Source organism: Mesocricetus auratus, unplaced genomic scaffold (assembly GCF_017639785.1).
Source record: "Mesocricetus auratus isolate SY011 unplaced genomic scaffold, BCM_Maur_2.0 Super-Scaffold_100006, whole genome shotgun sequence".
Taxonomy (NCBI): domain Eukaryota; kingdom Metazoa; phylum Chordata; class Mammalia; order Rodentia; family Cricetidae; genus Mesocricetus; species Mesocricetus auratus.
In genome coordinates, this window is record NW_024429190.1 from 52,862,942 (window position 1) to 52,890,200 (window position 27,259).

The 27,259-nt window shown below is 42.0% G+C and overlaps 2 protein-coding genes across 14 annotated transcripts in view; one reads left to right on the forward strand and one right to left on the reverse strand.

Annotated features, from left to right (window-relative positions):
• Positions 1 to 5,935, forward strand: part of Fip1l1 (factor interacting with PAPOLA and CPSF1) — a 61,782-nt gene extending 55,847 nt beyond the window's left edge. For all 11 annotated transcript variants that reach the window (XM_040747219.1, XM_040747221.1, XM_040747220.1 and 8 more), the window contains 2 exons: positions 2,005 to 2,142; positions 2,809 to 5,935. In XM_040747219.1, the coding sequence (XP_040603153.1) occupies positions 2,005 to 2,142; positions 2,809 to 3,044 (374 nt within the window). In that variant the 3' untranslated portion in view covers positions 3,045 to 5,935. The remainder of the gene's footprint in view (positions 1 to 2,004; positions 2,143 to 2,808) is intronic.
• The window catches only part of Lnx1 (ligand of numb-protein X 1), a 107,379-nt gene continuing 83,974 nt past the window's right edge, over positions 3,855 to 27,259 (reverse strand). For 2 of the 3 annotated variants that reach the window (XM_040747208.1, XM_040747210.1), the window contains 6 exons: positions 26,259 to 26,630; positions 18,395 to 18,529; positions 14,811 to 14,988; positions 13,177 to 13,402; positions 4,867 to 5,025; positions 3,855 to 4,382 (listed from right to left, as the gene is read on the reverse strand). In XM_040747208.1, the coding sequence (XP_040603142.1) occupies positions 4,247 to 4,382; positions 4,867 to 5,025; positions 13,177 to 13,402; positions 14,811 to 14,988; positions 18,395 to 18,529; positions 26,259 to 26,630 (1,206 nt within the window). In that variant the 3' untranslated portion in view covers positions 3,855 to 4,246. The remainder of the gene's footprint in view (positions 4,383 to 4,866; positions 5,026 to 13,176; positions 13,403 to 14,810; positions 14,989 to 18,394; positions 18,530 to 26,258; positions 26,631 to 27,259) is intronic. The other variant, XM_040747209.1, reaches the window with a different exon arrangement.

The window sequence follows — 27,259 nt, forward strand, 5'->3', positions numbered from 1 at the left end:
TTTTCTTAGGTTCCCATCGTGTGACTGCCTGTGGAATCCAAAGGCCTCAGAGCTAGCAAGAATTGGCTTTGGGGCAAGGGCAGGGCACAGGGGGACTACACATGACAAAATGTAAAATAACTGGCCTTTATTCCTTCTGTGTAGTCTAGTTGAGTCATTAGAGAAACCTCATTTGTTGATGGAGTTCATTGTAATGTTCATTTGCTGCTGTGCTGCTTTGGTTTGCCTTGGAGAGAGATTATTAGAAGCCCAGTAACCTTTGTAGGAAATGGTCTCCTTCTGAAAAATTAGGTACTAAATTCATTGAAGAGTTCCATTTATTTATTTATTATGCTGTGTGTGCATATGCTCATCCCATAGTGCCTCTTTAGAGGTCAGAGGCAACTTGCAGGAGTCCTTTCAATCATTCTACAATGTGGAACCTGGGGATCAAACTTTGGTTGTCAGGCTTGGCAGCAAGTGCCTTTACCCACTGAGCCACCTGTCAGGCCCCGAAAGTCCATTTATTGGTTGTCTACTCTCACACTAAGAGCTTGATAAATATTTTTGTCGCTTTTATAGAAGCCTTGAAAAAGACTGTCAGTTAAAAATGAGAAAACAGATTTCAAGGAGTGAGGTTCTAGGGTTAGAAGTGGCATCCGTGGATGCGCTGCCGCTCTGCACTGCCTGTCGTGGTACACTGCCTATTAAAGACATGCTCCTTAGGGTAAAATCATGGGTGCACTCATACATGTGCATATGCATATGTGCACATTAAAACAACATTCTTATAAAATGTTGTACAATCTTAATATATCCTAGCTCTTTATTTGGGCAGTAATGTCTTCTGGCACTAAACATTATTTCTGTACCATTCCTTTTGCTGGGTGGTCACGGGCTGGTTTGTTTTTTTATCCCACTTACTTTCCCCTGATGCTCTTATTCCCACCCAGATTCGTCAACATCTTGTTGCTGCATACAAATTGATAATTATTTGTATTGAACATATTTTTAAAACCTGAAGCTTTTTGGCAGTACTCTCAAAGATGTTTGTTTATTCCAAATGACAGAATTTTCTGATGCTAGGTTTTAAAAAAAGTCTTTACTTCCATGTGAAATACAAAAAGGGAAAAGCCAGGCATGGTAGTACATGTGTGTAATCCCAGCACTCAGGAAGGTGAGGTAAGAATAGGGAATTCATTTGTCAACACAGGCTGCATAGTGAGAAGAAAAGAAAAAAAAGGAAAGATCTAAAGGATTAATAAAATGGAGAAAAGAGTGTCAGTTAAGGGATATAAAAGAAGGGACATGTCAGAAAAAAAAAAGACACCTGTTAACTCTGGTAATCAATTCTGTTTTGTGAGTCTCTTATTCTATCCAAAATCAGAAAATAGAGCTTTAACTTGTATTCGTGCATTTGAAGCTTTAGTTTGAGTTGGGCCGGGGGTGGGAACGGAGGGCGATATGGGTGAAGTAGCTGGGATGTCCATCTCCTGTGTTCTGTGTGGTATGCAGATGCTGCAATATTCCTTTTCCTCATGTGTATTCTTCTGCACGGGAGGAAAATTACACTATTCCTTCTGGTAACAATCAGACACTTAGAAAAATTATCTATCTGCCTTCTACTGTGGAAGCTGTTGTGAGACCCACATTCTTAGAATAAGATTTCTTTATAGATATCTGAAAAATTAATTACAAAGTGGGAGCAAGAAGAAATATCCTGCTGATTAAAATTTAAATCAATTTCAGGTGTCATTTTTTTCCAGAAATAAAATGTGACATACTAATGTGACGCCTGTCATTAAAACTGTGATGGCACAGAGCAGATGTAAACAACATAGGGCCATTTTTCTAGTGTGCTGTTTCCTTACGTTAACTGTGTTACTGATTTGTGGCTTGGTCCAGGAAATATTTGTTTCCCAGTATAAGAAGTTGGCATGCAGGCCTTTGCTAGGCTTCAGAAGTTCTTCCTCTTACAGTCAGCTGAATTAATAGTCTTGATACAGTGTTCCACTTCCATTTCAGTGATGAAGAGCGATACAGATACAGGGAATATGCGGAAAGAGGCTATGAGCGCCATAGAGCTAGTCGGGAAAAGGAAGAACGCCACAGAGAACGACGCCACAGAGAGAAAGAGGAAACCAGACACAAGTCCTCTCGCAGGTTTGCTCTTTAATGGTGACCCGCCTTAGTCTGGGGGTGGAGGGGCAACGGCACAGTCTGCCCTTCAGGAAGCAGAAATCCTCCCAGTGACCAACTGATAGATAAGACTGTCTCTAACTAAACGACCAGGAACAGTCTGTCATAGTTCCTTATGGCCGTCAACGACAATCTTTAAATCCAACAAGGTTGCCTTTCTTTAATACCTCTCAGACAAAATTAAAATAAGGTTTTTTCCTTTGTTTTATATTATCTCTTTGGTAGAGGGGAATTTGGGCATATGAGCCAATCTTTATAATATTAAACTGTTTTGGTTTAAAGAAAAAATTTGGGGCCTGCAATTCTAAAAAAAGTTAGAATCAATTTCAATGCTTATTGTATCTGAAAATTCACCCTATAAAGCAGTATTTCCTTTTCCAAGTTATTATGCTTCAGTTTCTAACTCATAAAAGACTTTCAGAACAAAGTAATGGAGTCTGGGATGGTGTGGGTGAAGATAACCCCATAACATAATCTGTGTAAAATCTAATGCAAAATGACTCTTCAAAATATATTCATCAGAAAACAAGTGGGTTTAACCTAAATCCAGGCTTACTGATTATTTAGATCAGATTGATATTGTCACAGTTTGTTACTGAGCATTGTTAAACACAATTCCTTTTCCTGCAGTAACAGTAGACGTCGTCATGAAAGTGAAGAAGGGGACAGTCACAGGAGACACAAGCACAAAAAATCTAAAAGAAGCAAAGAAGGAAAGGAGGCTGGCAGCGAGCCGGTCCCCGAACAGGAGAGTGCTGAAGCTGCCCCTGCTGAGTAGGCTCCACCTTTCATGTCTGTCAGTCCCAGAAATAGATGCTACAAATCTCCTTATTTTTCTGGATAATGTTGAAGAAATATACATTTAATCTTGTTCTGTTAGAATGAAACGTTAACTTTTTTCTTTTCCAAAATAAAAATGTGCATTTTTTGTGTTAAGTTAAAAATCTTTGTCTTGTAATATTTAAAGAATAAAAGACAGAAATGACTTTATATCCAAGAAAGTAATGTGAATGAGTCAGCAGGGGATTTAGAGGTAAGCTTTGCTGTGTGTACACAGTATGAGGAAGGTCGAGGACTCAGCTTGGCCAGCTTTCTAGTTAGTCGGATACCGTCGCAGAAGAGGTGCTGCAAGGTCCCCTCTGGCAACGAAGCACTCTTCATCTTACTACTCCTGCAGGGTCAAGAGCTTGGGCACTTCCTTGATTTCACTGCCTTTGATAGCAGGTTTTTGGTGTTCTGACGTTGGGTCTGTGGTAACTAAATGGGCCGTTTTTTATACCTAAATTTATAGAAGGTAGGAGGCCTTTGGGTGGCCCTGTGATGTAGCTGTGTACTTTGTAGCAGGCACATGTATAGACACAGTTGTGACTAACACAGTGCTGGACCACTTCATGGCCGTCTGTTTGAGCCAGGGTCAAGGCAGTTTGGCTGCTGTTACCATGTTTTCCAAGACTCATTGCTAAAGTAGAATGTGGGTTGTTTTTTTATACCATTGCCATATTAAGGATAAAAATAAACTCAATGACAGTAGTGTTAGGTCAGTTATTTCTTAGTAAAGCCAAAAATCCAAGCTTAAAATATGGACTTAGCCCAGGAGGGAATAGAGAGTAGCAGTGGTAGTGACTTGGAACTTGTTGTGTGAAAAAATGACTTAGAGCCACAGGTAAGAGGATGGCTATCATTTAGAAAGATTTATTTCTCATCTTAAATCCTCTACCATTAAACTTAAATGCCTGTAATGTGCTCTTTCTTGAACTCTACATATACCATATTTAATTGATTTGAATTGTGTCATACAAATAATTTTAGATTTTTTATGGACTTTTTATTGGATAGAAAAATATAAACTCAAAAAGTTTGGAGTGATGAGAAATCCTCCACACTAAATAAAAACTTACCAGTTTTTATTTTTGAAAACATTCTCTGAGGTGTCATTTGTTTTCACAATATCATACTTTTCTGGTATTTTTTTTACAATATATTCTTTAAATATAAAAATTGACAAGATAAATACAGTTTTACCTAGCCTGTGATCTTTTTTTCTGTTTTCTAAGATCCATCATTGGTTTTACAAAAATGTACCAGGCCAGGAAGCAATAGTGAGAGTAATTCTCCCTTTAAGTTCTTTGAGCATCCTTGCCAAGCAGGCATGTATCATGCCCGACGTGCTCCTTCCGTTGACAGCGAGCAGAATGTCACCACATCTAAGAAAAAACACAGGATTGGTATCACAATTGCTTTATGGTTGAAGTTACTCATAGTGGACTTGGGTTCCCCTAGTGTTTTCCATATGTGCCCATTTTAATTCTAATGAGATTTTTTTCCCCCTTCACTTAAATTCTCAAATCTCCAAGTATAGTTAATTGCAATATGGGACCAAGGCCAGTAGTTGTTGATTGGGGGGGGTTTCGAGACAGAGTTTCTCTGTGTAACAGCCCAGGCTGTCCTGGAACTTGCTTTGTAGACTAGGCTGGCCTCAAATTCACAGAGATCTGCCTGTTTCTGCTTCCTGAGTGCTGGGATTAAAGGTGTGCACCACCACCACCCAGCTTTATTTTGAACTTCTTAAATCTAACTGATATACTCATGTTTTAATTTTTCACTCTTCAAGAATGTATAGTAAATACATGCTTTCTTTCAAGTGGGGCCAAGTTTTTACATGTAGAGAACAAAATAATATTATTTTACCTAATTCTTCCATCATTGTATGCTGGTGTTCCTTCGACAATGGATTTGATAAAAAAAGGTTTGTTCCCAGTGTATTCTTCATAACCTCCAACAATGCAGAAGCCCAGACTTCCTGCAGTATTCCTCCGTAGTGTCACATCTTTACAGTTATATAAGTACCTGAAATAGAATATAATTAGTGTGTGTACAGTTGAGTTTGCTAGTTGTGACTTCATCTCTCTTTCAGTTTTTGGACATTTTAAAAAAGTGAAATAGTAAATGCATATGCCTCCTTCAGAAATGACAGTAACTTGTCATGATCTTAGCAGCTTTTGTGTTTGATCTTTTTTCCATAGCTGAATACCCTACCCTTTCAACAAAAGGACTTCGTCACTGTGTTTTGTTTGTCTCTGCTGAGAAAGATGGCTATGCTTTGGCCAGGGACAGCATAATGCAAGGACTTATATGGGCCAAACATTGGATATGCCTTGACACTTCTAATGATAAGCCAAAGTGGATCATACTGAGGGAATACAATTTTTATTTACTTGTGGGTTTACATAATTCTTAAGGCAAACTTGCTTTGAATTAATGATTCACAATGAAATAATTGCGATGAAAATCATTTTAACTTAATGAACTTCATTAAGCTTAGAATTTCTGTTGACCCTTGGAGAATACTGGTTTATACTCACATAAACAAAGACCTAGACATATGATGAATGGGAAGTGAGTCAAAAAGAGTAGAAGAGTTGTAGGAGTAAACAACATGGCATAAACTGAAGTGGAAAGTCCAAAAGGAACTGGAGAAAGGAAGACCACAGCTGGCAAAAGAATGAGTAGAACCTCAGTAGGGTAGTTGGGCTGTTAGAGCTGAGTGCAATCTGCTGTAGTGCAGTAGAGAAGGGCGTCAGGAGCTGGAGTTGGCTCTAGGATCTCCTGTCTGTCATATGTGTCTGTGGTCTAGGAACTGCTTTGACTGGAAGATAGCATTTTTATGTTGGTAGAAATTAAAATGTTTTGTTTATAGACTGTACCTTAAAATAATCAATTGCTTTTTGATAATAAAAATGATCTTGTGAAATGTTAAGCAATGGAGTTTGGTCATTATACTGGTTGCTGGTCTTCCTCATCATTTAACAACTGTGATGGCTATTTCTGGTATACCTCTGTGAGGGATTTTCTTCTTAAATAATTTGGTGTGGGAAGACTCACTTTTTTGTTTTGTTTTGAGACAGGGTTTCTCTAACAGCCCTGGCTGTCCTAGGATCACTCTATAGACCAGGCTGGCCTTGAACTCCCAGAGATCTGCCTGCCTCTGCCCCTTTTAATCCAAATCTTTTCTGCATCACGCCTTCTGCTGACAGCCTGTATAAAGGACATGGAAGAAGAAAGCTTGCTTTCTTTGCCTACTTGCTTTTGCTCTCTCCGGCAAGTCCATTCCTTGACTGACATTAAAGCCTAAGTCTTTGGGATTCTAGCCTCTACTGAGATATCCAGCCGCAGAGACTGAGCAACTAGTGACTTCTTGTACCTTCCATTGGTAGACAGCTTTTGTTGGACTAGCTGGACCATATCCTATAAGCCATTCTAATAAATCCCATATACATATATGACTAATACTAATTTTTTCATGCTGTTGCTTCCATTTAAGATAAAACAAGCCCATTTTTGTTTTGTATCTATTGGCATATACAGCATTTTCTTTCACTGAAATAATAACAAAAAGTATAAATGAATTTTATTTAGTGGAAACTCATTTTTACTGTTAAGTACGTGTCTTATTTCCCAGTAAACCTCCTATCAGCAGCACATGCATCCTGTAGGAGCGTGGTCTCCTGGCTATCACAGTTAAGTTCCAGTTTGACTAAAGCATCACACATTCCCTTCTCAGTGGGCAATGGCTCTCAAACCTTCCTAATGCTTCAACCCCATTAATACAGTTCCTCATGTTGTGGTGACCTACACTATAAAATTATTTTTGTTGCTACTTTATACTTGTAGTTTTACTACTATTGTGAATCATAATGTAAATATTTTCGGACATAGAGGTTTGTCATCGAGTGGGTATGTTGTCCAGGTGTTTTGTTGTTTTTTTGTTTGTTTGTTTGTTTGTTAGGGTTTTTTTGGTAGAAAACTAATTAGATGATTCCTGTCCAGGGGCGTGATCAAATCTTCCAGTCATAACTCTTTAAAACATAAATAGGCAATAGAGCAGTCTCTGAATGAAACTAAGCCTTCTCATTCCTTGAACCATTGTTGTGTTCTGTTTTATTTTTTCAGTAAATATTTCTGTGGGTCTTATTTGGCTGTTTATAAACACAACTGTCTAAAATTATTAATGTTTTCAACTTAATATTAAATTACAAGTGTGTCTGTTTTCCTAGACTCTTCATAGTGGAGGAGGCATTAGCTTTTTGGGTCAGCTTTTAGATGTATATACCATGCTGACATTAGGGAATATAAGTGAATATGCAAAATTGTTGTCCTCCTGTAGCATCCATTCAAGAAGGTACCCGTGTTCTACACTTTTATTTTCCTTTAGCTGTGCTGAATATTTGCCTTTTTGTAGCAGCAAGATCTCAGTATGTTAAACCCTTTTAGAGTCAGGCTGGGTCGTTGGAACTGGTGCCCCCGCTTCTTTGCATTACTTCATTCCCTACTGAGAAGCTTGGCAGCTGGTTTTGATCAGTGACCTTTGAGATTAAGTGACTTTACTCTCTGGATATAAATGTGAGCTTTTTTCCTACTCTGAGCTCATTCTCTCAATTTAGGCTTAATTGAGAAAGATTTGGCATAAGGACTGGCAAGGGCTTTGGTCATTTTTCCCGGTAAGGTTATGGTTAGGCTTACTGAGAAATTTAACTCCAGTGAATGAGTTAAGTATGAGAAGGCTTGAGTTGCTCAAGACACAAAGGTTTGGTGCTGGAGTGATGGCTCAGCAGTTAGGAGCACTGGCTGCGCTTCCAGAGGGCCCAAGTTCAGTTCCCAGCACATACATGGTAGCTCACAAGGGTCTGTAGACCAGTTCTAAGGGATCCAAATAACCCTCTTCTTATTTCCCCAGGCACCAGGCATGCATGTATTACACACATCTACAGAGTAGGCAAAACACTTGTGGTATGAAAGTGATCCCCAAAGGGAGTGGCACTATTAGGAGGTGTGGCTTTGGAGTCAATGTGTCACTGTAATGGTGAGCCTTGAGATTTCTTGCTCAAGCTTCCTTCAGTGTGACTTTAAGTCGACTTCCTGTTGCCTGCACATCGCCATGCTTCCCCCCCCCCTCCCGGTGATGACAATGCACTAGAAACTCTGCAACTGTAAGAGTTACCCTGGTGGTAGTGTCTCTTCACAGCTATAGCAAACTCTAAGACAACACTACACAAATGAAACTTTTTAAAATTTTCTCTAAATCTTCCTCTGTGCCAATTTACTCAACAAAGCATTTGAAAAACTGCTTTGCCTGGCTTTAAGTGAGAGGGATACTAAGACAAGGAAGACACCTCCTCTTAAAAAACATAAAGCTTAGCACAGTGTCAACTGAGTCCCACAACCAAGCTGGATTGAATTGTAGACTTTTCCCATGGTGTCAAAGCGCCAAGATCCTGATGAATTCCTTGACAATGCTTTGGATTATTACATTATTTTACCCATAGAGAATTAACCGATTTTGAATACTTTGGTCTTAATTTGACATATCTTTATAAAATAGTTTTAATCATTGTTTTTTATTGGAATCACAAATTCAAAGCACTGAATTTGTAAATTAATGTATTCATAGAAGCAAAACAATGGCTGAGTTTGGGAAAACAATAGATGAAACTTAACCCTCCAGACAGAAAATTGGCCGTGTAACCAACCAGTTTCTGTCAGTAGCCCTGTCCGGATATTTTAACATTTTGCCCTAACTTATTTGTAAACATTACCACTAATTTCAACCTTGGGTATAATGTAGAGCTTCTTTCTGTGGCTAACTCCTGGGTCAGGTGGGCTCTGGGCCTACATTAGGGCCCCTGTGTTGACTGCTCTCCCTGCTTGCCCTACCATGCTACTATGTTAAGTTTCAGATCATAAACGAAGTATCTCTTAGGGGTGTTCAGCCACCCGGGAAAGGAGCGCATCTAATCCAGTGAGATTTTTAGAAATCTGCTCAAATGGTGTTCTTATTAAATAATTTGCTGAGCTTTAGTTATTACCTCCATAGTAATAATAGATACTTTTATCATGAGATCTACTTGTCCTTTAGATTCTGAAGTCTGTAAAAGGATTTTCCTAGCACATAAGGGACTCATTATTTCATTAGCAAACGGTTACTCAACAGCAGTTCCAGACCTTCAGAAATACAAGACATGTTTTTCTTTTGAAAGGTCCACCCTTAGGGTAAACATTAAAATGCATCATTTTACATATTAAATATAGGTAGGTTTGGGGGCAAATGTTCAATGTATCCTTAAAAATAACTTTGCTCTTGAAATGATGTGGCCATTTTGCTTTTGACTAATGGGACTTCACAATCACACAGAAAAGGTGGTAAGGGAAATTACTGAGAAGTCGTAGCCTACCTGAGGGGCAAGCAGCATTGAAAGCTATCTGTACTATCCTGTGCAGAGATGTTATGTGAACCCCTCTAGAACTTGCTCTATGGTAGAAAACAAACAAACAAAACCCATAAATTACTAAAGCTAAATCTAGGCTTAGCGTTCTCAGAGACGCTTCCAACTCACTAGTGCATCGTGATTAAAATCATAGATTTAAAAATGGCAGCCTCAGCTTGTGGCTCTGCCATGCAGTGTGAACATGTCATCTGACTGCTCTGAGCCTTAGTTTCCCACTGAGTCACAGAGCCTGTGATTCTCCAGAGAGTGAAGTGTGCAGAGAGCATGAGAAGCTCTCGGAAGGAACCCTGGCTTTTCTCAGTGCTCATAAGCATTAGTTACTTCAGGGCTACTGTTAGACTGCCTGGCTTGGCTGTACCAACACGGTGCACCTATCTCATGATGAAAGTGTCTAAAGTGTTTAGCTAGAAAAAAAATAAACACTGATGCCTGTTTCCTTACCATTCAATATTGGCAATCCTGATTAAAATAGGTTAGGTGCTCCAGGAGAGGGAAGGGTTAAATTCTTAGGCAAGAAGAGAAGTGAGTTAATGCATATTTCTATCCTGCTGGTCCAGATGAGAGCATGCTTTCTTTGAAAGACTTCCAGATGTGGAATGTGGGCCCCGAGAGCCAACAAAGTAAAATGTCATCAGTGTCCTCCGAGTCTCCTGTTGAATGGCAGCTGATAATCTGTATAGCTGGCAGAATGTCTGGAGCAGTGCTATCAACAAGTGCTCTATTAATAACATGCTTTTATCTGCTCCTTATCATCGACTCTTACTCTTTGCCCAAACCTGACACCCGCTGGTTCCACACAAGCAGTGCCAGCTTGGCACACCAGGGCACTCCTCATCACTTAGATTCTTGTTTTGTGTTGCCTGTATCTCGAGATATAATGCTATGGTTTTCTTGATTCTAGGCTTGCCAACACATGCTTCTTCATTGGGGGAGGTCTGTAGATGCCTGGCAAGATCGTATATTAGGACAAATATTTTCCCTCAGGCCTTGTTGAGTGAAAGATGAAATATATTTGTAACATTTCTGTGTATGTATTTTAAAGGCTTGTTTGTAGTCTAAATATAACAGTAGGTTAAATGAATTTTGCCAAGGTGTGGTTTGGGATCCCTTACTATATATCACTTGCTTCAAATGGCTAGAGACATGTAATACAATGCTGTTGTGCTCATAAGGGGAAAACTAGGTTTCTTGAGGCTCCAAGCACTCAAGATTATAGGTGTGAGTGATTCCCCACCCCACACCCCATGGAAACTGAAGTCATACCACTGGAACTCATATCCTGAGTACCACAGTGCCCAGGATAGGAGCAAGACAGGACTGAGGCCTGAAAAGCGCCAGTGTACTTGTTTCAAGTTTGTGTATTGTTTCGAGTTTCGATCTGGCAGAATAAGTTCCCTTTGTGCATTAAATTCCACTGTCAAATGGACTAGGAAACCTGGAAGTGGAAATGCTGTTCATCTTACGCAAAATTAAGAATTACCATGTATGAAGCAGAGCTGCCAAAGGCGAGAGGGCATCAAAGAGGAAATTTGGTAGAAAGGGCATGATAGCGGGGCAAGAAGCAACAAAAGCACAGTGAAGGCTTGTTCTGGCCACACCATAAGTGGGCAGGCAGGTTTCCCCAGGTTCAGCTTGATGAGAAGACAGCCATGTGCAAAACAGTGAGGCCCAAAACAGATATCCCATGGGAAGAGGAGTCTGAGAATGAGAGCGGGTTGTGAGCAGCCTGCTAGGCTGACCTCAGTTGGTTTAGGAGAATATACAAACCCTGTACCAAACAGATCTAGCACCTAGAATATGACTCTGATCCTTTCTCTTTATCAGCCTTCAGCGGACAGCTTATCAGAAAAAAATACTATCCCACTCAATTTTTTGAACCAACAGTTAAAAATGCTACACAAGAAAGCAAGCGGGGAGAGGTGGCAGAAAACACGTAAGAAATAACTAGAAAAATGTTACACAGGTGAAATGGCTCCACAGAATATGAAATTGATAATTAATCATATTACTATGATTTAAAATTGCTCTGTGCAGTCAGCAAGAACTCAATGCAGAGAGCAATTTCAAAGACAGTGCCAGGCATGGTAACATAACACATGCCTATAATCCCAGCACTTGGAAGGCAGAGATAGGGGCATTGCTGCAAGTTTGAGGCCAGCCTGGGTGGCATACCAAGGCTCTGTTTCAAAGAATGGAAGCTAGGGGGAGGAAGGAAGGAGAAAAGAAAATCATGGATGAAACACCGAGAAGAGCGTAGATAGGCTGTAAACAGAAGAGAAGAAACCACTCAGAAATGAAAGTAACCACTAAGGAACAGCCATGTGACCCAACACTGGGGAGTGCGAGAGTTGATGAAAACAAGTCAAGAAAACAAGGCAACAGCTGAAGCTGGAGAAAAAGAAAATGAAAGAGCAGATACACACATCTGGAGTAGTCCCTGAAGAGCTGAAACAACAGGACAATTATGAACATTGAGGGCCACATGTGGAGTGAAGGAAATGAGGCAGCTTTTTCTTTACATAGCTTGATGTGGACTATCACAGGTACCATCCCTAAAGAACAAAAGTGACCCAATGGTGTGACAGCCACCTAACCTGCCACCTGGCTTTATAGCTGTACAGTCTGACCCGTCCCTGCTGGCAGTGGGCACTGATGGCAATTCCAGTTCCAGGAGACATAACACTAATTCACATATTCACATAGTGTGTGTGTGTGTGTGTGTGTGTGTGTGTGTGTGTGTGTGTGTGTGTGTAATTTACTCAACATAATAGTCTCCTAGTTAGGCTCAGTTGCAAAGTGTTTAAATTGCCCCAATGCTAATGTTCCACTTTTAAAGACCTACTGATTTTTAAAAAGTAATGTATCAACTAGTGGAGACTCAAATACAACTAGATCAAGTTATATTTGAAGCTACTAAATAAGAGCTATCTTTACCTTCAAGAGTATCAAAACCAAATACCACACCTGTTTCCACAATTTCATCCTACTCCAGTACATCCATCATCAGTGACACCGTTTTTAACACCTAAGCTACACCTTTAGAGGCAACATCTAAAGGCCAGGGAAGCAAACATCAAATTTATCTGTCCTTTGAATAGTCACAATTCATGTACATAGCCACTTTATGGGGCTCTCTCCAATTTCCCCCTCTCAAGTCATGTGGTCAGGTAATTTTATAGTTCATTGTAAGGTTCCAGTTGTACCTCAGTAAAAGGCAACCCAGTTGCTTCCTAATGAACTTTTCAGGAGAGTCACGGAAGAGACATGTTCTGAGAAGAATCCCCAGCTACCAGACACTTAACTACGAAGCCACCGTGTTCTGCTGTACTGCTATATGTGTAGTCAGAGCCTCTAGAAACCTGAGTGAGGTAGCAGCTGGTGCAGCTCCCAGTCATCTCCATGCAAAGACGAAATGACTTGAGCGGAGCTCAGCTTGTGAGTGTGGACACAGTCAGAGTTTTTCAGTCAGCTACACTCCCTGCTACATGAGCCACCTTGTAACTCTGCAAACTCAAGGAAAGCACCTAGAAGGTTCTCTATAGACTTTCACACCCTCCCTAAGATATCTAGTCTACAGAAGACAGAATTAGTGAAAATAGCCTCACAAACAAGACTGGTTCTTATTAGTAAGATGCTCGTGCCCATGAGTCAGCCCAAGACAGTGAAAGAGTGGTTTAAGAAACATAATCCATAAGGATATTAAATCAGGACTCACTGTGGTAATTCCAGCCACATGACCCAGGATGGGGACCAGTCACCAGGCGGGGTCACATTGTGGTTGGAGTCCAGGGCTGCTGGGCTGCAGTCTTCCTGGGGCTCCTGTTCCTTGACTTCCAAGACTTTGAGTACCACTGAGGAGGATGTGCTCTTCAATATGGCAACGGCCTCTGTCCGGCTGACCTCTGTGAGCTCAATCCCGTTCACATTCAATAAAATGTCACCTGTGGCCAGAGAAGCAGAAGCGTCCTCAGTGAGTGCAAATGGGATTCCGCTCCGTGTGTGACAGGACAGAGGCTGACTGGACATGTGGACAGGGTGAAGATCAGTGTGTCTCTTGAACTCATAGTGACACAAGGCTGGGTCTCAGCACACGGTAAATGGAGCACGTGGGAATGTCTTGTTGGAAGTCTCTACAGATTACCTACTAATGTTCACCTGTTCCCTTATGTAAGCTAGCTTTGTTACTTAGCCAAAGACAACCTACAATTTTACTCTTTTAATTTCCTGTTTTCTTTAGCACACAGTGAGAGTGATTGACAAAGTGCTCCCGTGACTGCACAGAGCCCAAAACAGGAGTTAGTGTTTGGCTCGGGAGTCCAGAGCAGACCAAGAATAGGCCTGGATCTGAGCTTCCACTTAGATGGAAAGCAGATACCATTTGTAGTCACTGACTCTCTGTGCTGCACAGAGCCATCAATATATGGGTGCCCACTTTGTGCAAAAATACTTCTGTATGTCATATGCTACACATTCTCTTGTGTTAAGTCACTTCTCGTCATTCCTCATCATTCTCCACTCAAGAGCTTGCCACAGGTGCTTGCTGAACAGCAAGAGGTATTAAAGGTACCTTCCTATCCTTGCTTTGTAATTCATTTATCTCTTGGTTTCTTTTGAGGGGGTGTGTGCCTCTTCCACATCATCTTTTCATACAGAATAATTGTAGACAGGAGGAAAATGACAAGGGGTGGCCTCAGATGCTTGCTGACTGGAAAAGAATACTGTACCATGCCTCTCCCACCCCTAGATCATCAGGCAGAGTGACTATACTTGAGAAACTTTATTTTTGTCTTAACTCTGAGCTCTTTAAAAGCCCAATTCCTCTACTTAGGCAACCTCTTCATGTGCTTGAACAGTGTTATTAACACATCCTTGCAGAGGTGAACCTCCCTTCGTGTAGAGAGGCCTGGAACTTCTTACCAATGAGCAAGTCTCTCCAATGGTGTTTAATTATACCACTGAATCGACATCTATCAACTAATTGAATCCACAAAATGACAGAATTCATAAATCAGTTTCATTACTGGCAAAGAACCTGTTAGAATGTGTGGAACTAAATTATGCCTTAGAAGTAACTTGGCTCATGGGTTTAATGACTGTCCATCCCGGAAAGTCTAGGGATTCTAGCTTTCCCAGCAAAGCTGCCTCACATTCACCCACATGCACTAAGAGGGGTGAACCTGGACTACAGCTACAGACATGCTCAAACCGGTCAAAAAGGCACAGCCATCATGGCCAATTCTCTCTCACATGTTCTCCTTGAATCTGAGAGAGCAGTTGGCTAACTCAACAAACTGCTAACTCCTCCCCAGGTTCTGCCACCCGAGCGCCTTAGTCCTCTTCATTTTGTACCTGTTTTTATTCTTCCATCTCTGCTTATGACTCCTCCGGGCTCAACACTGATGACATAGATAGGCAAGTCCCATTCCCTGTGTGACGCTCCCCCTCCAACGGTCATGCCGAGAGATTCGCTGGGATCTTTTCGGACACTTACAACCTTCTCATGACAAGTGGCTTCAGGATGGAGGGGCTGAAGGTACAAAGAACATGGCACATGCACTCACAAGGCATTTCCACAGACACACATTGTTTTTCAGTGCATCAATAAGGTGGTGGTACCCCGTGTCGCAGAGAACACACAAAGAGAACCATCACATAATGGAGTTAGAGCATCGCAGATTCCAAAAGTTTACATTTCAAAATGGAAGAGTAAACAGAAAGGGGATAGTCTGGAGACCATGGTAGAAATCTGGAGCTTACAAAGTCAACTGTATCCCAAATCTCTCAAGGGAGTCATCCATTTTTGGCAGTGGTAGGTCAACTTCATTATTCACGAATATCAGTACATGTTTTCACATTTAAATTAATTTATTGTGTGTGTGGAGGTTTTGGGGGGCACATGCTGTTGCATGCATGTGGAGGTCAGAGAACAACTTACAGAAGTTGGTTCTCTTGCTCCGTCACATGGGTCCCAGGAATCAAACACAGTCTGTCAGGCTTGACAACAAGTGCCTTTACCCACTGAGCCATCTTGTTACCTCAGCAAGCTTTCCTACATGTAAAAATTAAAAACAAAATGGACCTGGGGTGATGACTTGGTGGCCAAAATCCTTGCTGCACAAGTCTGGGGAGCACTGAATCTGCAGCCCTCATATAAAAAAGGCCAGGCATATAAAAATGGTGGCTCACGTGTAATCCAGAGTTCAGGGATCCACAGAGCAAGATGGAAGGAAATAGTCAAGCTCTTCTTCAGCGAAAGACCCAACCTCAGGGAATATGATAGAACGCAGCCAGGGAAGACACCTGATATCATGCTGCAGGCTCTGCGTGCACACACTCACGCATGCACATGCACCCACGTTTGAAAATAGATACGCACATGCACGCAAACCACGCACGCATGCTGCAATTTTCCCTGTTTTGCCCATCTTTCCCATTTTTGGTGCTTTCCAAACATCACCAGAAGGACAGAGAGGTGTGTGTGTGAGACTGATGGAGAAGCCTAAAGTTCTCAGTAAATTCCTCATGCTGAGTCGCCCAACTTGGAGTAGGAGGAGGAAAGCAGACATAATCCTCTCTGTCTGTCTTTTCTCCTCACTCCCTACTTTGGAGACCTTGGGTTGTTCCCTAATGCTTAAAAATCTGACATGGTGAAATATAGTTCAAGCTGATTAAAAAACATGGGCAACTAAGAAGCTGTACGGAATATTTACATTTTAGGATTTTTATCTAGGGTTTAAAACATCAAACATTTTAGACATCTAAAAGCATCAGGGCCTACCCATGCCCCCTAATATTTGATATAAAATCACTGCTGGGATATGGTCAACGTGTCTCTGGGACACTTCTCTGCTCATGCTCCCCTTCCAATAGCATGTGAGTGACTCCAGGACTAAGAAAGGTCCTGTTAGTGCTTAACTCTCCAACTGGGTAACTTTTCTGTTCCCACAGATCCTGTCCTTCTTCCTTGGTATTTCTTGGAAGCATTTAAAATCCGATTTCCAAATGCCAAGTTGTTTTCCAATGTCAGCTTAAAAAAATAATCATCAAATGGTCACATACTTCACTTTTCAGGTGGTAGGGCATTTCAGAAGGTAGGGAGAAGTATGAATGAAAACAACTGGCTTCCCAGTACATTTCCAGGAATTCAGACACATGACACAGGGCTGTAGCAAAGATCCAATTAGATACTTCTGGCTTTTCCATAACTCACAGTAGGCGGGGAGAAGGAATTATAAAGCCTCATAGTGGCACAGACCTCACTTTTAGTAGTTTAGTGAATGAAAATATAACACATTCTACTTAATTCAACCGAATTCATTACTTAGATACAAGCTTTGTGTAAGATATTTTAAAATCGCACAGATAGCTTAATATTAATGAATATTGTCAGAATAACTTTAAAACATTAACTGTATTTATTTGGAAGAAGGTACCAAGGAGTTTATCCAGAAAATTCTTTAGCAGGGTGTACTTGGTCTTTCTATACATAAACATGGAACCTAGGGAAGCGTTTGTGAAGACATGACCGGCAAGAGTTAGGATAAAGGTGATTTCAGCCCCCCTAATTATAAAGCAGAAGTTTTTTTGTTTGCTTGCTTTTTGTTTTTTTGTTTTTCAAACATTGCTCAAAAAAAACTCAACTTGTGGCCTAATGTGGAAGGAAAAGGCATTCATTCATTCCATCCTCTCTGTTTCTGGAATAAGCTACATATAAGGGTGTTTGGGTGTATTTTTTTAAAACATTGATTTATTTTTATGCATATGCATATGCATATTTTGTGCCATATGTGAGCAGTGCCCTCAGAGACAAGAGATCATTGGATCCCCTTGAACTAGGATTACAGATAGCTGTGAGCTGTCCTGAGCTGTCTTGTAGGTTCTAGGAACAGCTGGCAGCAGGGGTGGAGCATGGGGGTGTCCCCTGCAAGAACGAAGTGTTCTCAACTACTGAGCCACCTCCCCAGCCCCTGTTTGTTTTAAGTAGCAAGTGACATAAGGTCATCAGCTATTGGGGAAGTCGCTGCCAGAGGCCGATCAGCATCATGGGAATGGACAGTGTTTGTGTTGATTAGATGCCCATTTAAATAAAGTGTAGACCTTGCATCTAAAAGAAGCCACACATGAAAGCACAAACTGGGCTGATTCACCTTGCATGAAGAAAGGCTGCAAAGAGAAAGGTGGAAGGAAGTATTCTACTCACAGATACATTCTGCTGGGTCCACAGTAGTTGAAATTTTCCCTGGGGCCATTGAGATGGCTCAGTAGGTAAAGGAGATTGCCACTAAACCTGATGATGTTAGTTTAAGCCCTGGGACCAATACATTGGGAGGAGAGAAGCAACTGTCATGAGTTGTCCTCTGATATGTCTACATGATTACACTCCTAGACCCACAAAATAAATGAATATTAATTTTTTAATTTCTGAATTTGAATGCCATAAGACAAGACACGTGTCCCTGGCTTGTTTAAGTGCTGCCCTCCCTAATGTCTTATGGGTTTCAAGTGTTATAAGTATCTTCCTAGTTCCTTGTATAAACACAAAAATATTAAAAATAGCAAGGAATTGTCGTCATTTCCAGGCAGATTGGGAACCTCAAAAACTGGAAACCAAGCAAACTTCTTGTTGTATTTCAAAGTGAATGGAAAAAAACCTTACACAGAAGCAGCTTGACTTAGGCTGGAAATCTGGTCCCAGCCTAAATTGGGTTGCAAGCTGGGATTTAAACACCCCCCAGCACCTTCCCCACTCCTGCTTGGATGGGAGACACCTGTTACTTCCCAAGTATGAAAACAGGACCTTGGCCTTTTAGCTCATGAGTAGCGCTTCTTGGGATGACAAAATCCAGGGATACCCCTTAGAGACATTAAAGTATACAGCTTTTCTAAGAAATAGCCCTTTGCAGGAGCTGTAGACACACTTGGCTGGGCCTCACCTTAGATGCCATGTTCCTTTCCCCTAGGCTTGGGGACCACCGGCCATTGCTGATCCGGCCAGCTTCTAGAAAGATGTCTGGGCTGGGCTGTCGAACCTGGCGGGACACGATGAGATGAACACGTCTTTCACTGGCCTGGACAAGAGGACATTAAATTAGCCACTTCACAGACCTGGCTCCAGGGTCTTACCAGGGTACCACTTTCATTCCTACTTTTACATGTAATAGAAAAATAAAGTGTCAACATTTCTTTTCTTAGGCAGTGCCAGAGACTGAGCCCAGGGTCTCTGGGCAGGCTAGATAAAGTACTCAGCCACTGAGTTCTAACCCCAACCCCTATAGATTTCTTCATTTGAAAAAATGTAGTCAAAGATGGAAGGATATAAATTTTAAAACAGATTTATTTTGTTTTTAATTATGCATAGGTGTGCATGCATGTATGTATGTATGCATGTATGCATGTATGTGGGTATGTACATGTGAGTGCATGTCCTCCAAGACCAGAAAAGGGTATTGGATTTCTCTGAAGCTGGTGTACAGGTGGTTATAAGCCATAGGGTGTAGGTGCTGGGAACTGACCTCAGGTCCTTGGCAAGAATAGTGTGCACACTTAATCACTGAGCCATCTCTCCAGCCCCCACTCCACATTATTTCATGTCAGTGCCTAGCTTCTACTTTGGCAAACGCATAAACTATTTTCTTTAACTTGAAACCAGCAGGTAAACATTGCTTCAAGGCAAAAACCTAAGAAAGGCCTGACTCACTCAAGCCTTTGAAGAGACACCATTAGATCTTGCTAATGTACTTTTAGTGGCGAGTTCAACTGCAGACAAGCATGACCGGAAGTCCTGCTGAATAGAGCAAGGTGCATGGTTGATTCTAGCTCAATGGTCAGCAGTAAAGAGAAACGGTTAGAGACAGCAACACTGACACTACGGAAATGAAAATACTGTGTCTGCAGTTTTGAGATCCAGGCATTGAACCTTTGGAATACAGGGATGACATTCAAACTAAAGCCATTACCTTGACCATTTTTAGCGATTATCACTAATTCTGATCCTTATGCACACTGGTATTTAGGCAGAAGATTCAGGATAGCAAATGTATTACTTATTGGAAAGGTTTGTTCCATGCAGTAAATTGCTAATTAACTTTATGCCACAGGTCAGTTTCTCACATCCCTGATTGTGGGTGTCAGAGCCAGGCATGCCAATTCCTGAGGTTTCAGATCTGCAGGGCATACAGACAAGACTCTAGGCCTGAGGATCTCATAGGAACAAGGCTGATTACTGAAACGGAAATGGCAAGTGGGTCATCCCACCACTTTAGTGATGAAAGAGACATGGCTCAATTTGGCTAGAAAGGTACCTGGGCAAAACTAGGTTTGGGAACCAGGAAGATGGGAAAGTGTAAGGTCTGATAGTTCGCCTCGTGATTCCAACTCTTGACTACGCACCGCAGCAGACACAGACACTGATGCGCCTCTCTCTCCTGCACGGGCATGGGGTCATGGAGAAGCCAGATCACAAAAGAAAGACCAAGCAGCCCCTGCTTATCTCCATTAGCTCAGACAGTGGGAATCAAGATGTTTGCTTTTCTCTGGCTATGAAATGTATATACCCCTCATATGTGGAAATCCTAACCCCTGAGCGTTGGGAATTTCTGTTCCAGCTTCACTCCTCCTGTTCCAGACCCAGCCCCTCAGAAAGCCCACCACGGATCAACTCCTCTCCTGGGGCTGCTCAAGACCACGCCTATGGGATAGTTAAGACCTGGTCATCATACCTGCCGTATGATTTGTCTCCTGCCTTCCTGAGAGTCACCCGAGAGTTGCTTTGCTCTGTTTATTAAAAGCTGGTCTTATTAATTCAGTTTGATTTGGCTTATTGCATTGGCAAAGGATACCCAATACCTGGGGATCCAACACTAATCACCAAGGTGATGGTATCACCAGGTGAGCCTTTTACTCCGCCCCCTTCCCAAAGAGTTTGTTCCTTCCGTCACATGAGGACACAACAAGAAGATGCCACATATAAGAAAGTCATTTGGGGATAGAGATGGTTCCGTGGATAAAGGAACTACTACTGAACAAGCATGAGGACCAGAGTTCAGATCCCCAGAACCCATGTAAAGATGGGAGAGGTAGAAAGGGTCTGTAATCCCCGTGTCCCTATAATAAGGTGGAAAGCAGAGACAGGAGAAGCTGGCTGGCACATCGAGTAGCAATCAATAAGAAACTTTCAAACAGTGCGAAAGGTAAGGACCAACTCTGACCTCCACATGCCTCCTGTGGCATGTCCACACCCACACTCACTCACACACATGAATGCATATATTACCCACAGAGGTTTAAATGAGAGGGGGCCTTTGCAGATACTGAATCTGCCCATATCTTTTTTTTGTTTTTGTTTTTGTTTTTTATGAGACAGGGTTTCTCTGTATTGTTTTGGAGGCTATATCGGTCCAGCCCGGCCTTGAACTCACAGAGATCCGCCTGCCTCTGCCTCCCGAGTGCTGGGATTAAAGGCGTGCGCCACCACCGCCCGGCCCTGAATCTGTCCATATCTTGACAGTTGAAATTGTAAGGAATGTATTTCTGTTGTTTATTATTAAAAGGCAATCTGTTTAGGGAACTTTGTTTCCACAGCTGTCCACAGAGACTAAGAAACTACTTCTCTCATTTCTCTTTCCAGAGCATATAACTCCCTCTTCTCCCTCAGGAACTAGAGCCTTAAGTACCAAGAACTCCGCCAGTGCAGTTGGATCCTCACAGCTGTCCAGCACTGACCAGCCCAAACTTTCCTTACAATGATATCTCTGTTCAAAGGGTCATCAGGTGGGTGGTTATAAATTAGATTAACTTTTAATATAATTGTTGGGTATAGTAAGGGCATTATAAATATCACAACGGATGGTTAGCTACCTGAGCTCATTCCATATTCATAGCAGAAAATGCTATCAAACAGCCCCACAGAGAAAGCTTGAATTTAGCCTGTTTTCCTTTATGCACAGCCCTAACTAACCCAGTCAGTGCTTGTGTGTTCTTCCTTTGCTAGTCTATCTCAGATTCCCTGGGGTCCCTCACCACATCTGAAGCTTGCATCTGAACAGAACATACATGAACACACTCTCACACACACACACACAGAGAGAGAGAGAGAGAGAGAGAGAGAGAGAGAGAGAGAGAGAGAGAGAGAGAGAGAGAGAGAGAGAGAGAGAGAGCGAGCACCCAGGCAACACACCACGAAGAAAAGCACAGGACATAGAACTTTGGCATCACCAACTGTGTTCAATTCCTGGAAGAGAGTGTTGCAGTAATTGTGCCTCTTCCTCTGGATGGCAAGCCTCACTAAAAGGTTATCTTCAAGAACTCTGTGAAACAGAACTCATGGGAAGATAAATAGCGATGAACATTCAGGTCAAAACCTCAATCACAGAACCCGAGTGTGCTCTCTTATCTTTGGGGAAACTCCACTGTTGAGATGCTGTTGGCAAAGCATCAGCTCTGGGCTGGAATTGTGTCCTGTCCTCCTTGGACAGTGAGCAAGTGCGTGCTCTGAGCAACTCCTTAGAAGAAACATGAATGTTGCAGAGTTATACACGGCTCCACCCAACAGGCAAAATCTGGACAGCCAAGGAGCAACCTGCACACGCAATTTCATTCACATCTGTGAGCACACATTTCTCATAGGGCTTTCAAATGCCAGCTCGAGAATGGAGCCTTGGCAGGACCAACACTCCAATAAATAACACTGGTATCAATTTACTTGCAAATAAATCCTCTGCAAGGCTGGCTCTGGGGCTCTTACAGCCACCTCGTGAATTTGTTCACAGGGAGGCTATTTGGTTCACTTTCACAGCAATGGAGATACGAGGAAGGCTAATGTGTTGGTCTTGGCACTAACTCCTGAGCAGCTGGAGTCAGGCTTGAGAAACGGTCCTGGGCACTAGAGTCTTGATTTCCACTGGTGTGACAGTGATACATGAAAGGGGAGACAAGGAACAGGCACAGGAAGGACGAAGGCAAGAATGATTCCTGGCTTCACACTCACACATAGGCAGGAGATGTGCTCATCAGAAATGGGAAATGGTGACTAAGAGGGACAGTGCTAACTATAGGCAGAGCAAAAGTTGATAGAGAGCCTGTATATGACAGCGTAAGCTTCCCACCAGCCAAGGGTTTCCCCAATTGTAAGGAAAACTGAAATTGAATAAGGCGTTTGCACTGTTTTATATATACATATATATATGTCCCACACACATATATCCCCAATATATAGAATATTATGTATATGTGTAATTTATATAATAATATATATCACATATATAATATGTATTATATGCTTAAATAATTTGTTTTTTGAGACAGTGTCTCACTATGCAGCCCTGACTGGCCTGAAACTCACTATGTAGGCCAGGTTGATATCTGTGTGAGTGCTGGGGCCATAGCTCACGTGGGTTTACCTGCTGTGACTCTATAGACTTCAGGAAGTCTCCATCTTCTCTGGCACGCTAAACAATGTTATTCTGTGCAGAAACATGAAATAGGAGGGGGAGCTCAAATTGACTGCTGGATATCACAACTGCGCTCTGTGGGACAGGTAGACCCTGGGCACAGTCTAGGTCTACAGGAGATGCATATTTCAAAGGGCAGTGCCTTGACACAGGCAGATGAGGGCTGGAATGGGACCTACAAAATCAACTGTTGGGACAGCTGCCTTCTGCTTAATCTTCCATCCACTCATAAGGGGTTTTCTTGATCATCTTTTCCTCCACCTTAAGACAGAGTCTTTTAGGAATGAGAAAGTAAGTAGTGATGGAAATACAGCTGATGACTTATTCAGGGTCATATAGATGTCAAAGACAAAGTCAAAATAAAAATGTGGTTGCTGGATCCCTGAATCTGCTGATTGCTGAGTCAAAAGACAAAGCCTCAGGCCCACTTCTCTTCAGGGCCCTGGAGGCTGCTAGTCCCAGGATTATTTTCTTCCACCACTAAGGAACAAGCATGTGGGAGATACTGTACTGGAGAAATGGCGGTGGGGTTTCCAGGTCCTTTAACACTTGTGTGTACAGCTGCACAGAAGATTCATTCTCGTAAAGTTGAACTGAAGGGCTGTACTGCTTTTCAAGTCTCATTTTCTCAAGAAAATAGGGAATTTAGAGTCCTATTTAGCAATCTCTTAGGCTTTGAGAATTGAGCAAAAGGAGATTTAAGTTTAGTCTGTGTGCACTAAATTTACTCCAGGACCGTGGTAAGACAATTTATGTGAGCAGGGGTTGGATTCCACATGAGCTGTGCTGATGTGTACACACACACTCAGACCTAGCAGGTCTTATTTCACTGGCAGTTCTTATTGGCTCCCAGGGACTTCAATGTTTAAATTACCACAAAAGTTCTGCCTTTTTCTTTCCAGGTACAAAGCACAACTCATGAGCTGGAATTCTGCCTTTAGAGTAAACGTAGGTAACATGAGCAGGGCACTGTTTACTTCTTGGCTCTGTCTGAGGCCCTATCACATTCTTTTTAAAAGTTTGAGCAGGCTGATTTTCAGTTCTTTGGTGAAATAACTGTATGTTTAAATATTATTTCATCCAAGGAACAAAAATCACACATATGGCAGTATTATTGTATGCCCCTGCTTTCCCCAACCTCTATAAATTGATTTGATTTTTTTTCAGTTTTTGGAGTTAGTAAAAAAGAAAGAGAGGGGGCAGAGGGGGGAGGGAGAGAGAGGGGTAAAGGAAGGAAGGAGAGAGAGGAAGAGAGAGAAAACTCAGGGGTGATATTCAATTTGAAATTCACAATTGCTTCCTTTGATGGCTGTTGAACTCCTAACAAACATAACTAATGAATCTAGAGTTGTATGTGGATGGGAATTCCTCAAAACAAGCATTCATCTTAGAATTCCTAGATTCTTGTGGTGATAACTGGGTGGCATGCTGACCCTCTGGGATACAGATGTGGAAACATCTTTTTTTTCTCTTTGATCTATCTCTTTGTTCTGTTATCTCAAGAATGACATCAGATAGTTCTAGAAAGTTTGTTTTCCATATACTTATTCTAGTAAGTGTGCTCAAAAAGCTGGAGAAATTAACAGCGGTGGAAACCGGCGTGGTCCTTGTTAAGCTGCTAAGAAATCCATTGCTCCATGTAGGAGGTGTCTTTCTCTTTAAGGCTTTTCTTCTTAAGGGGCCTTGACTTTCCACATGTCTTAACCCTGGGGACTTGTCTACCCAGGCTGCTGCTGAATACAATGAGGTTAGGGGCTCAACATATGTAAAGTTGGTCCAATTTAAAACAGTTGTGGCCTCTGTAATAACTCTTCCCTGAAGTAACGTAGGAAGGGAAAAAAAGTGTGGTTTGATGGGAGAGAACATGACCAAGAGGACATGTTGTCTGGGAATTTCTTTGTGAGGCAAATGTGATTCATGGGGGAGACACACATGGGCAGCATAGCCAACAGCCAGGGCTGGGTGGAAATTTGAGTCTCAATCTTTGAAGGGTACTTAGTTTAATCCCTGCGGCCTGGTGTGTGTTACAAGTATCACATAAATAAAATGCACTTTTCAGAGACAGCAAACTATTGCTTAGCTTTTTTAAAACAGCATTTATTTTTTACATTTCTTTTCCAATGAGCTTTGCCCTAGCCTTTCTGAAAAAATTAGTTTTCTTTCTGCTTATAAAGCAGATTGGCTTTGTTTAGTAAGCAAAGGGATTTTTTAAAAAGGAATTCCCACTGTTAGGCAAGATTCTATTTCATACATTGACGTTCTCAGGGAAAAACATGTTCTTCTGTTATTAATCTTCAAGAGTAAAATGCCATGTGTAATCAAGTTTTTTTCCCAATAATATAACAGTTTTTCTTTTGCCGATTGCGAAAGTACAGTTGGCAAAAAGCTTCAGAGTAGGAGTTGCAGTGGGTGACCTGCAGAGGGCGCTAACAAGTGTAACATGAAAAAATATTGAAAAAAAATTAGGCTAAGATAGGGTCTTCCTAAGGAAAAGAAAGGACTTCTCTTTCAGGTGTGACTGTTTCGTCTTGTTTTTTTTTTCTAGTCTAACTCTGCATTCTTGATTGTACAAAATCAGGGACAGGAAGTTTCAAACTAAGAAGCAAGCAACCATGGTTACTTTGTTACCACTGTACTGGGGACTGCTTGGTTCAAGCAGTGCTTGGTCAAAGGGATAAAAAGTAGCGGTTACCTCATAGGATCTGGTTCTCTGGAAAATGGTTTAACAAAAATAAACCCCTCAGAGATGGAATTAATGAGCAAAATGTATTACACACACACACACACACACACACACTTGCCTGCTTGTAATATGACTCATTTATTAGTTAAATATTTACATATAATAAATACTTATTGCTAGGCATTGTTCTAGGTACTTTAGGATACAATATGCTTCTATACTTTTTCTAGATTGGCAGGTTAACTATAAAATAGGAACAGGGCTGGAGGGATAGCTCAGCCATTAAAGGCTAGGCTCACAACCAAAAATATAAAATAGGAACAAAGCAGAACTGGAAGACAAAGGTACAAAGGTGGGCGGGAGGGGAGGGAAGGAGAGAGAGAGGGAGGGAAAGACACACACACACACACACACAGAGAGAGAGAGAGAGAGAGAGAGAGAGAGAGAGAGAGAGAGAGTGAGAGAGAACACATACAGTCTAAGACTATCAGCAAAAGTCGTGACTCGATCATGACTCGAGGTACACCATTTGTGTCATTTGGTTTGTGGACAGTAGCATTGAAACTGCCAGCCCTTCCTTGACTTCCCTAGAGGGAAGTTGGAGCGGCACATATAATAACAGGCTGAGTGTTTCTGACTGGGATCTTAGGGTTACTTCTGACCCACCTGAATCAGATGAGCTGCACTCTCTGGACTGCCAAATCGAAGGTCATGCCCATTGATGGCCAGCACACGATCGTTCTCCTCTAGCTGACCGTGCCGGTCGGCGACACCCCCATTCAGCACGTTGAAGATGAACACCCCAGGTTCGTCCATCCTGCGTACCAGCTTTATGCCAAGCTGCTCCTCAGGGCTGCTTTTGTTGAGAATGACATGGAAGCTGTCATCCCGAGGTCCATAGGACTCCAGCGCCTGTCCATTGCTTCTGCTACGGAACTTCTGCTCGCGCAGCACTGTGAGTCGCAGCACCTGGCAGGGCTGCCGCAGGAGCTGCAGGGCATAGTTATGAGGGACGTTGCTGATGTCCATTCCATTGACCTGGGGGTGAGGCCATTTGACAGTGAGTGTACCTACCATTACCCTTCCGAGAAGGTCCAGGCCAGCATGGGTTTCATCCTCAGCATCCCAAGAATCAAATGGATACAAGCCCAAGTCCACAGAGTAACCAGGATATTGGCCCCTAGCCTGTTCCTCTATCTTCTTTTATTCTCTATTCAAAGAGCCTAATTTTCCACAGTAATTTTCCGGCCTCTATGGCACAGCACTTCCTCCCTGTACTTACACAGGTCCATATGCCTGTTTGTAGAATCCTCCTGTTTATTTCTATTACCTGCCAATTTTAGTTTTTTAGTTGATATAGAAGAAAGAAAAAATTGAAAGAAAAAAGGGCACTTTCCTATTCTATTCAAATGATCGTGTATGTGTGCGTGTGCATGCGTGTGTGTGTGTGTGTGTGTGTGTGTGTGTGTGTGTTTTCGAGACAAGGTTTCTCTGTGTAGTCCTAGATGTCCTGGGACTCAATTTTGTAGACCAGGCTGGCCTTGAACTCACAGAGCTCCACCTGCCTCTGCCTCCTGAGTGTTGGGACTAAAGGCCTATGTTATCACTGCCCAGCTCAAATGACTATACTCTTAAATGTGAGGTGCGTGCAGAGCACTGGCCTGGCC